Here is a 12,581-nt window from a genome sequence, read left to right as displayed (position 1 = left end):
GAGCAGAATAGTGCCTAGTTGTGTTTGTCTTGGCCGGAAAGTGATATATAATCTGATTTATTTTTTGGCTTTATTTTTGGTCCACACCCAGCAGCTCTCAGGGCTTACTCCTGGATCTGCACTCAGGGATTCCCTAGTGGCAGGGATCAGGGATCATACTGGGACACTGAGGATTTACCCAGGTCAGCCGCATGCAAGGCAAGTGCCTTACCCTCTGCATTATCACTCTAGCCACTATTATTATTTTTAGAATCTGATCATTGACGTGATGAGAGGACAAAATTGGGCCATATTTAAAATTACTCCAAAGCAGTCGTGTCTTTTCCATCATTTAGGATCTTATTCAGGCATCATCATCTCAGGCACTTTCGTTTTCCATTACCATTTGCACTTACAAATAGATTAGATGGCAGTGTGCTTGGCACTGGGATTTAAACAGTCTCTGCCCTCAGAGGGCAAATGCCTAGTAGAGAAAATGAAGTAAGGCATTAGCCTCTCATTCTCCAAATAGCTTTGCTGTTACTAACATCTCACATAGTTAATTTCATCATTTTAAAAGAGCAATACCTTTGTAGTTTGTAACCATATGACATACTGTCAGAAAGTCCTGACATGATCTAAAGTAGCATCCCATTTTAATCCACCTGAATTCTTGGCTATTGCAGATCAAAATTATTTTTACCAGTTTTATGACAAGGAAACCTTCTTTTGGGATTTCCTTAGGATGCCCTTGCACTTTGAAGTTTGCACCAGAAATCAAATGCATAGTACAGAGCTTTGGTTTTCTGAATGAAGCAAAATACCATGCCACTTCACTAGTTATATCTTATACATTTGTCGTAATAAGATCTTAAATTATTTTGATTTGAACTTTAGTCTTTTAACTGCCAAGAAGAGAGGTTGTAATATGAAAATTCTCTAGTCTGTTCCATGTAACAATCCTACTCATCTTTAGGACTAAGGTTGAAGCATTTAAAAAATGTCTGTGTATTCTTAGGTCTTAAAGTTCACACTAGAGAATTAGAGGAATTTTCTGAAGTTGTCAATTGGAAACCTTAATTAATTAGAATTATGTAAATAATCACTGTATCACTGTCATCCCATTGCTCATCGATTTGCTTAAGTGGACACCAGTGACGTTTCCATTGTGAGACTTGTTGCTACTGTTTTTGGCATATTAAATACACCATGGGTAGCTTGCCAGGCTCTGCTATGCAGGCAAGGTACTCTCGGTAGCTTGCTGGGCTCTCTGAGTTGGGCGGAGGAATTTAATCTGGGTCGGCTGCATGCAAGGCAAATGCCTTACTCGCTGTGATATAGCTCCTGCCTATGTAAATGATAACATTTTAAAAGTGGTATTTTCTGCCAATATAAAAATGTTTAATTGCTTTCTGTTAAACCATTTTGAACTGGATTTTAAAAAAAATTACGTGTCTTTGGGACCAGAGAGATAGTACCAGAGAGAGCAGGTATGACACTTGCCATACAGGCATCTGATCCAGATTCCATTTTCAGCACCCTCTATGGTCCCCCCAGACAGAAGTGATCCCTTAGCGTAGGTCCAGGAATTATCCCTGAGCACAGCCAGGTATAGCCCAAAAACAAAAATAGAAACAAAAATCACAAAAAAAGAAGTCTCGTGTCTTGGTCTATCAATAATAGTAGAATTGAAGAGAAAATTGGGTTCATGGAAATATAAGTTTCACAAAGTTAACAATACTTTGTGCAAAATAGATAGTTACCAATCAAAGAGTTACTCAAATTGCGATCAGTGTTTAACAAACATATTTTTACTGTTTCTGTTAAGACCAGTGTCTCAACCAAGCAAGCATCAATCAGATGCCTGGCATTTTGTAGCCCTTGGAAGTTTAAGGTATTTTTCCCTCTAAGTACTTGTAATCTAACCAGGGAATGGAATTAACCACATAATAAATAAATGCTAAAGATGTGAAAGATGATATTGGGTGGTACTGGTGACCGTTTCTTATCTGAAACCCTTGAAGCCAAATGTTTTCCAAACTCAGATGTTTCATATTTAGAAAGGATTATGGTATGTGTATCATATATTATAAAATATGTGCACCAGAATCTGCAGCAGTGCCCTTGAATCACACTTGTTGAAGATTAAGTAACGACTTAGATATATTCTATAATATGCAAACTCGAATCAGATCAGAATTTGTTAAGCAAATGATAAAACTATGTTTCCAGAGCTTTCAGGTTTAGGAATTTCAGAGGAGCATTGTGATATTTATTATAGAACTGGGAAGAAACCAAAGCCTAAAAATGCATCTTACAGAGATCTTCAAGTTTTATTCTAATACTAGCTTCTATTTAGTGAACAATTACTGTATGCCAGATACCATGCTAAGACCATTGCGTGAATGGTCTAAATAAAATCCAATAATCATAATTTATTGTATTTTGATGCTCTCAGGTCTGGAAGATATAACTCAGAGGACTAGAGAATATGCTTTGTGTGTTCAATTTTCACACACGTTGAAATTTTAGCATTGCATGGTTTCCTGAGAAATGCTGGGTGTGACCTAAGACCAAACACGGTGCAATAATTTGATGACAGAGACATTTTCTGTTGTATAAACGTATGGGAGAATCAAGGTTTTTTGTTATTGAGTCATTTACCTAATATAAATTAGAGTTAGCATATAGGTTGAATTGCTAGATCACATGGGAGATTGATTGCTGGTTTTTAGAGAAGTGTCCCTATTGTTTGCCTAAAAAGATATACCAGTCGACATTCTTCTCCCCCACATCTCCATCATCACTCTTTTTTTTTTTTATCTTTGTGATGTGTACCAGTCTCACTGGTGTGAGGTGATTTCTCCTTGATTTTCTTATAAGCACTTCCCTGTTGATGAGTTATGCAGATAATTTTTTTCATACACCTTCCGGCCATCTGTATCTCTTCTTTGAGGAAGATTCTGTTCATCTCTTTTCCCCATTTTTGATGTTTTTCCCACAGAAAGTTCAACCAATGCTTTGTATATTTTGCGTGTTAACCCTTTGTCAGGTGAGTGGTGAGCAAATATTTTTTTCCTAGTCTGTGGGATGTCTTTATTCTGGAATTTGTTTCTATTGCACTGCAGAAGCTTCTTGGTTTGAAGTCATCCCATTTGTTTATTTTTGCTTCTGCTTGCTTGACCATTTGGATTGACTCACTGAAGACACGTATGGATCATGAAGGTTTCTATATCAGCTTTCCTTAATATAATTTGTGGATTCTGGTCTTTAATCTATTTTTATTTGACTTTTGTGCATGGTACTAGAAAGGGATATGATGGAATATTTTTTGTAAGTGATTGGATAGTATTCCCAGCACCATTTTTTGAAAAGAGTTTCCTTGCTCTGATTTTGCTTATTTATCAAATACTAACTGTCCATATGCCTGCAGATATATCTCTGGATTTTCAATTCTATCCAATTGTTCTGAGATTCTGTTCTTATGCCGGGATCAAACTCTTTTTATTACTACCACTTTATAGTATAATTTGAAATAGGAAAGAAAAGCCTCCCATCTTGATAAATTCTTTTATTGAGCTTCTATGTGCAAATCACTGCTCTAGGAATTCGGATTATATTTTTAATATCTCTCTCTCTTCTCATGGAGCTTACATATGTACTGGGAGAAAGACAATAGAGACTAATTGCATCAATAATGACAAATATCATAGATCAGTCTTGTTAGCAGGTCAGGAAAGTTAGAAGGAAGTGTTTCCATCTCAACAGAGTCGACAGAGTAAGCCATTAACTAAAAACATGGAAGTAGGGTGTGGTGGAGTAAGCCATGTGGATAGTAGGAAATAGTACTTCAAGCAGAGGCAGGAGTCATGCATATGATTTATTTCCTTATTCAGGAGAAGTCAAATGGGCACTGTGACTAAAGTTGAGTCAAAGGAAGGGAGAGAAATAGGAGTTGGTCAGAGCTGTGTGGAGTGTGCTGATATCAAAATTGATGGGGTGGTCAGCACTATATGGAATGTACTGATATCCAAATTGATAGAAACTGGTAGACTATTGTAAGAGCTTTGACTTTAATTTGGAGTGAATCTTGGGAGCCTTTAAGAAGTTTTGTGCAGAACGGCATGATATGGATTAATTTTTAGCAGTATAACATTGGTGTGTTTATAATTTGACGGGTAAAGGTAGAAGCAAGGAGAAAGATCAGAAATATATCACAAAATTAAGAAGTGAAGTGTGACTTGAATCATATCTTTGCTTTTAGGAAATAACTTTGGCAACAGTAAGAGAATGGAAGCAGAGGTCATCATTAGGAAGCAGTTGCCATTAATTTTAATCTTAACTTGGATGATTTGAGATGGGATAGAGAAGTGCAGAAAGATTACGATTGGATTTAACCACTGCTTACTGATAGAAAATAAGACTGAGGAGGAAGATTGAGATGACATCTGAGTCTTCCACTTGGATAAATAGAATGAGGAACTATTAACATAATAAAAAGATCTGCCCTGAACCTCTGGGACATTTGGTCTGTATTATACTAACATATCTATTTTTATTACTGATTATTATTAACCCATTGCCCCCCAGCAAACAAATAGAAATCTGAGATCTGAACTTTAGAATTCAGGCAGAAATAAGATGTATTTAGGAAGGTAAAACTAGAGAATTAAAAAATCCAGAAGCAACCTAGATGTAAACATATTGAGTATGGAGAATGACTAGCCACTTCAATACAAAATATCTTGGTCAAAGTGAATTCAGTAGATTGTATTAATCTGTGGATGTCATGGGGAGTACTTGCTTGGATCAATGCTTAAATGGTTTTCACTCATGTCCCTCTTTTGTCCATTTTTTTAATGCAACCCAGTCAACCACTGTTGGAAGCATCTGAAATTAATTTTGTGGTAGGTTTAAAAAGAATTTTTGGTCATTACTTGTTCAGAGGACTAGAGCAATAGCACATTGGGTAGAGCGTTTGCCTTGCACGCGGCCCATCCAAGTTCTATTCCTCCGTCTCTCTCGGAGAGCCCAGCAAGCTACCAAGAGTTTCCAGACCGCACAGCAGAGCCTGGCAAGCTACCCATGGCATATTCGATATGCCAAAAACAGTAACAAGTCTCACAATGGCAACGTTACTGGTGCCCGCTTGAGCAAATCGATGAACAATGGGATGACAGTCCTGCTTATTTAGAGCTTTTTTCTCTTGCCACATTTCCATAACCGTATTTAGCTAATGTGTCACATAAAGTCGTGTGACACACCATTTTAAAAAGTAGGCTCTAGGTATTGATAGCAGAAGGCAGTCACCTAAAGCTGGTATCTGTGAAATTTATATTACCTTGAATTATTTCATTTCAGCCTCTAGACCCTAAAACCTTAGAGCTTAATAATGCTAACTGAAATGACCATATGTTTACTAGGAGTTAGTACGTAGTAATAACCATATATCGTGGTCCTTATTTAGGTTATTTAGCCTGTTTATAGTTCAGTTTAATCATTTGTAAAATGAGTGTTTTTGATAAGATCGTATCAAATTCCATTATCCAGCTTTAGTCTCCAACTCCATCCTGTGTGGTTTAATATGAACTCAACATCATGAATCATGAATCATGAAATCCCGTTAATCGTCGATTTCTTGAGAGGGCTCAGTAACTTCTCCATTCGTCCTTTCCCTGAGATCATAGAAGTCTCTCTCAACTTGGACCTCCCAAGGATGTCACACTGGAGGCTCTTTCAGGGCCAAGGGAATGAGATCCAGCTTGTTACTGGGTTTAGCATATGAATACACCATGGGAAGCTTGCAAGGCTGCCCCATGTGGGCAGGAAACTCTCAGAAGCTTGCCAGTTTCTCCCAGAGGGAGAAGCAGGCTACAAGATATCTTTTGGGAGCTTGCTTTTAAGTCTCTGGGTGTTTGTCGTTGATGGGATTACACACACCTGGGTTCCTCTGCCGGTACCTTCATGCATGAGGCCTGTCTGAACGTGTGGAGAGGGGCCTCCAGCATGGCTGTGGCTAGGTTCCGGTGGTCTTCGGTTGCCGGGAGCTCTGATCGGAGTGGGGAGGGAAGCTGGAGCCCATCCCCTCCGAGGGGCCCCGGGGAAGACAGCCAGGCGTGCTGTCTTCAGACTCAACATGCTGAATTAAAAAAGAGAGAGTAGAGGAATAGAAAGTGGATTGTCTTTTTCTGGTGGATAAGGAGAAAATATTGCTAACAATACATGTTTCTCGTTTTTGTCCCCCATTATTACACTGTCAACTTATATTTTATTGCTATGTAGATTTAAAACTTTTCAGGTATATGCATATCTTAGAAAATTTGAATAAAATTATATTTCCCTAATCTTTTGTTTAGAGATAAAAATGTTTCCTTTCTTTGGTTTATAACACCAAAGGAAGAAGAGAAAAGCAAAGCAAGAGATGTGTGAAGGATTGCAAGATACAGAAGGACATATTTCTGAGGAAACTGGATAAAACTTAGAAAATAAACTATACATAGGATAGTTTATTTGCTCCAGTTGACCCAGGGAGTGTTATCCTTACTAGCGTTCAGTGATACTTTTGAAGACAATTTTCAAAGTACTGGAAACCAACTCATAATGAAATGATCCAATTCTGCAAAATGTTTATATATATATATATATATATATTTTTTTTTTTTTTCTTTTTGGGTCACACCTGGCGATGCACAGAGGTTACTCCTGGCTCTGCACTCAGGAATTACCCCTGGCAGTGCTCAGGGACCATATGGGATGCTGGGATTCGAACCCGAGTTGGCCGCGTGCAAGGCAAACGCCCTACCCGCTGTGCTATCACTCCAGCCCCAAAAGTTTATATTTTTAATGAAATGTGAACTAAGAAGGCGTGTGTGCATGAATCGCCACGTTCATATGCAGCATGTGGTAGAATGGTTAATTACAATTCCTAACAGGCAGTTCAAAATATCAGGTTCTTTCTTAATTATGTCTCTTAATTGGAGCCACAGCATATTATAATAATTACCCACCTTGGTGATTGAATCTCATTCTGTTTTTTTAAGCATCTATTGAATCATGCAATATTATTGAATTGTTAGATATTACTTTAATATTGATTTACTCGAGTCATTCGAATAGTGGAACCCATATATTTCTTATAGTAATTATTAAACAATCTGTTAACACTATTGTCAGCGATTTTCTGAATTAGAGAACTACATGCTGTAAAATTTACTTTTCGTCCGCTGGCCTGCTGGGGCCGGAGCTGCGTACTCTCCTTTCGCCCTGGCGAGGGAGGGGATTACACGGGCAATGATGCTTTCGGGCTTTCTGGGCGGCTCTGTCTGGCCGCTCGCGTTCGGTGCTCTCTAGCCTCTTCTCCACCCAGCACGGCTGTTGCCTTGGGCAGGCAAAGGAAGAACGAGGGCCAGACTGGTGGCTGATTAGTTTCTGTCTGTTCAGTCTCTCATCTCTCCCAGGCCTTCCCAGCCCTCTCTCTAACTCGCTCCACCACTGTCTCTGGGACTCCTCTCCAATCTCCCCCACCACTCTTACTCTCAGCATCCTTTCGAACTCTCAGCCCGCTTTCTAACTCTGCCTCTCGAAGTCTCCTGTCTTCTTCTGTCTCTGTCTTTCTGTAACCGTCTTGACTGTCTCTCCATCCTCTCTTTACCCTCACAGCAACTTCCTTCTCTTAGCAACCACTCTTTTTCTTCTCTCTCCACGCCTCCCCAACAACGCCTCCCCACAAGAAAAGTGACCAACATGGTTTTTTCAGTCTTCACGAACCACCTGCAGCCCAGGAGCGCAAAACAGCCCTTAAGATGTGTATCTCCTCTCCTTAGACCAGCAACTTAATTCACATCTTTAATTCTACTTCCCGAACTGGAGCGATAGCACAGCGGGTAGGGCATTTGCCTTGCACATGGCCGACCCGGGTTCGATTCCTCCATTCCTCTCAGAGAGCCAGGCAAGCTACCGAGAGTATCCTGCCCGCATGGTAGAGCCTGGCAAGCTCCCTGTGGCGTATTCGATATGCCAAAAACAGTAACAAGTCCCACAATGGAGACGTTACTGGTGCCTGTTCGAGCAGAATGATGAACAGCGGGACGACAGTGCTATAATTCTACTTCCTAATATTTACCATTCTGTATTGACACAGTAATAGACAATTTTAGGTATGTAGGGTGACTCTCCTGGGGACATCTCACCACAGATTCAGACTACAGTGCTCAGTCCAGACCAGTCATACCTAACCCCAGTAGGGTCAAATTTTGGGTCATGACAGAATTAGTCCATGACCAAGCTTTTAACTTACAGTTAAGCATCATGGCTCTTTGGCCAGGCCCATTTTGATGCCAGTGTAGCTAGTTTACCACTTGCCCTGGGTCCATCTAGTCCCTTGTAGGGACCCTCTTTTGGGGGATCTAGGAAGTAAGGGCAACTGAGGCTTAAGTCAAGAGAGCAGATGTCCAGGAAGTAATATCTGGAGCCAATCACTCCCAAGCCATAGACTTGTCTTTTTAACTGTCCTCCTGTATCCATACAAAAAGCAACTTCTCTGAAATAGCTAACCATGCAAAGGACATAAAGGAGCAGAGAAAGACAATATTTACTAGTCAGAGTCTGATCAGGAGACAAAGGTAATTGACAGGTTGAGGGGTAGTCAACAAACATAAGCTCCCAGTGGCCAGGGAGGAAGGGCAAACCAACATTATCCTACAACATGCAAAGAAATAAGTATTGCACTTTGGAAGAAATGAGCATATGCTAACAATATCGGTATGATCAGTTGTATCATATGTTTATAATGGTCTCCTTGATTATCAAATTTTTCAATATTATCATTTATCAGATTTTGCACTGAGGTTTTTTTTTTCTTTTAATTATTCTGGCTTTTGGCTTTTGGGCCCCATCTGGTATGCTCAGGGGTTACTACTGGCTCTCCACTTCAGAATTACTCATATGGCTCAGGGGATCATATGGGATGCTGGGGATTGACCCGGGTTGGCTGCATGCAAGGCAAGTGCCCTACCCGCTGTGCTATTGCTCCAGCCCAATATTTCATTTTATTAAATGACATTTCCCCTCTTTCATTAAAATAATTATTGCAGTTAAAACATTATTCTATAACTTTGAAAAAATTAGCAGGGTTTATGACTGCTGTATTTTTCCCCCTCAGCCTTGAGTACTAAAGTTGTGATGTGTAATCCAAATCTGACTTGCATATGATCTTTCTTGTTTTTTTAATTAAAGAACTGTGATTTGCAAAATTATTGATTGTTGAGTTTTAGGCGTGTAATATTAGACACCAATCACCCCACCAGTGTCAACTTCCCTCTACCAGTGTTCCTATATTCCTCCCTCCCCCTTTCCCATCCCCCCCATCCCCACTTGTAAGCTTGACAGGCACGTTTAGAATATTCTAGTGGTTGCAGCTTAGATATCATGTTTTCAGTGTTAAGTCTGTGTTTTGGGTGTATGGCTTACACCACTCTCCCATATCACCAGTATAACTGAAGCCCTGATGACTGCTCACCCATTACTTCTCTTCTTCTGCCCTTGATTTTTTCCCTTCCCCTAACTTCTCCTCTCTAACCACTGGGTTCAAGGGTGATATAGGCATGCCCTTTCACTACAATGTATTTCCTCATCCAGTATTCTGTGAATAGAGTACTGATCAATGAAATCATCCTGTGTTTGTCTTTCTTCTACTGGCTTAATTCACGCAACATATTTTCTTGTTCCAACCAGGTTGCAGCAAATTGTGTGACTTCTTCATTCTTTGCAGGTGTATAATATTCCATCGTGTATATAAACCATTTCTACATAATCCATTCATCTGTCATTCGACACCTAGGTTGATTCCATATCTTAGTTATCCTACTGAGAGCAGCAATGAATAATGGTGTGCATATGTCCTTTTTGAGAGAGTGCTTTTTAATCCTGGGGGTAGATGCCCCAATGTGAGATTGCTGGGTGCAAGTGATCATTAAAACAGATAAATAACACTCATCAAATACTCATTTTTACCCTGAAGGTAAAATGCACTTTCTTGAGTTTTTAAAGAATACACTTTCTTGAGTTTTTAAACTTTTAAAGTATTTTGCTGTAGTTGATAAATTAAGAATGGGAATTTTATTGTTGTATCCATCAATTTCTTTTATCTGACAGGTATTCTTTTTTCTTTTGATTTTAATAGAACATTCAAATTAAAACATTGGCAGATGATGTGGTAAGGTGGTCTTAGTAGCATGTCGTTTTATTACTTATGCATGTTGCCAGTTGTTATAAAGTAGGTGGACATGAAAGCATCAATATATGTAAGATAGAAAATGGAGAGCTACAAAGTATACTGTAGTAGTACAATTATAAATAGGGTGAGCTTCAAAACAAATTATGACGAAAAATTGTATGAGATGTCACAAAATTTCGGCATCACCCATGGTATACTTTGTATAACTGGGTTACATACTTTAAATAAACTGTGGTTTTAATTGAGGTTCTGATTTACTTTAAATTTTATTCTTTGTTAAATGCAAGTCTGGAAACCACAAATGTTTACCTTTTGTAGACTAGTAAATTGCTCATTGAATGTCAAATATTAATATCAATATTGGAGGTTATTTGAAATAGAGAATAGCTCTCTTGGACCAGAGAGCTAGTGCAGGGGTTATGATACTCATATCTGGCATTCAGTACGGCCCCTGGCTGCCATCAAGGGTGATCCCTGAGCATAGAGCCAGGGTAAGCCCTGAGTCCTGCCAGGTGTGGCTCAACAAATGTTCCCCACCCCACAAAAAAAGAGAAGAAAACATATTTGTTGAGTTTATAATTTTTGTCCTATATGTGCTATTAGATTTAAAATCTTCAACTATATTCAACTATATTTGAGTTTGAGTCAAAAGTTATAGCAAAATTTAGTGTGATTTTTTTATAGCTAAACTTTAAAAAATGGCCTTTTAAGTAGTGCCACTTTTTTCTTTGTGACATTTCCTTTCCTGTTCCCATCTTCAATAACTAATTGCTAATTATTAGTAGTAGTAATAATTTGAGAATGTGAAAATATATTGCTTGACTTAATTCTTAAAGGTAGAAATTAAGGCCAAAGTGGAAGATAAAATATGTAGGTAAATTTTGTTGTAAAAAATAAATAAAAAATATAAATAGATGTTGGCACTGTCAAAAAAAAGTATTAATATGAAGGAAAGGAATAGTGAGATATTTATTTAATGGGTGATTTTATAATGTATGCTTTTATGTCCACTCTATCTTTTAGTAAAATTTGAATGTTGGATATATACTCAGCTTATTTGGGATTACTTCAGTTTTTTTCCCTATGAGTTGTTTCCAGTATCCTACATATCTAAGCCGACTTGATTTTCCTCAGATAAAATAAAAATTTGAAAATATAGTTCGAAATGATTTTAAGAAATGAAATTTATGTTAACATAAATATTGATTATTCATAAGCAAGGACTCTTCAGTGAGTCATTTCTCTTCCCCCCCCCCCCCCCCCCGTGGAATCAAAGTTGATCTAGGTGATTTTTCTAGTTTCTTCCTATCTGTAAAAAATAATTTGGGATGAAGAGATAGATCTGTGGTGCATGCTTTGCATATGTTTGGCCTATTTCCATCACTGTCATCACATGGAACACAGAGGACTAAGCATAGGCCTCTGGGTGTTTCCCTGGAGGACCCTCAAGGCCCCCAGCACTACAGGATCCAAGCTACACCAAATCCTTGAGTCCTAGTATTGAACAGTTTGACCTGGTTGGTTGAGTATCACTGTAAGTGACCTCAGTGTCCCCTGAGTACTGTATTGAGAGGACCCCCAAATTATGATCAATATAATCTTGTAAAGCAATGAAATAATAAAATGTTGTAATCCTGAATAAGCTGTTAAAACTTACTTATGTTTCTTTCAAAGTACACCGATTGGTAAAACTTTTTGGAATCACAGTTCAAAGTATATCCTTCTAATGGGAGGGTAATAAGGTTTTTTATAAACTGTGTTAATAATTTTGTGATTTTTTTTCTATTGTTAAGGTAATGTATAAGAACTTAGTCTCATGACAGTTAAGAACCACTGCCCTTGTATCTAACATGTCTGCATGTTTAATGTGAACCGATATATATGCATGTGCTTTCTAACAGAAACCAGAATAAAACTGAGTTGCATTCAGTTTTATAGTCATTACTAATTATATATGTATATACATATGCACGTATGTATATAATGTTTTGTGGTTTAAAATGGAAACTGTTTACATGTAATTGGAATCTTTAAGTCACTATGTGAAATAGCAATCTGTTAGAGCCTGTATATAGAATCAGTGTTTCAAACTGAACGTTCATAAAAATAGCAAATTCTTCACAATAGTATTGGTATGAAGAAGATATCTGTGTTATATTTTCAGTAAATGAAAAAGTGCTATTTTAATGTTCTTCCTTATTGGTCCCACCTTAAGAGCATTATTGGGAAGTAATGGAATAGGAACAATAATAACTAAATAGAAGCTAAGCACGCTGGGCATATCAGTTTAATTTAAATTTCATGATAACTTCATGGTATAGATAATACTGTTATTCTAATTTAATTTAATTATTCACATAAGTTAGCT

At 38.1% G+C, this 12,581-nt stretch overlaps 1 protein-coding gene across 1 annotated transcript in view; it reads left to right on the top strand.

The window, feature by feature from the left end:
• DIAPH2 (diaphanous related formin 2) overlaps positions 1–12,581 on the top strand; it is a 724,307-nt gene that overhangs the window by 63,672 nt on the left and 648,054 nt on the right. Inside the window, exon 2 of the mRNA XM_055121637.1 lies at positions 10,160–10,192. Within this exon, the coding sequence (XP_054977612.1) occupies positions 10,160–10,192 (33 nt within the window). The remainder of the gene's footprint in view (positions 1–10,159; positions 10,193–12,581) is intronic.

Source organism: Sorex araneus, chromosome X (assembly GCF_027595985.1).
Source record: "Sorex araneus isolate mSorAra2 chromosome X, mSorAra2.pri, whole genome shotgun sequence".
Classification (NCBI taxonomy): domain Eukaryota; kingdom Metazoa; phylum Chordata; class Mammalia; order Eulipotyphla; family Soricidae; genus Sorex; species Sorex araneus.
The sequence above is the reverse complement of the archived record's forward strand: the minus strand, read 5'-3'. Positions and strand labels throughout refer to the sequence as shown.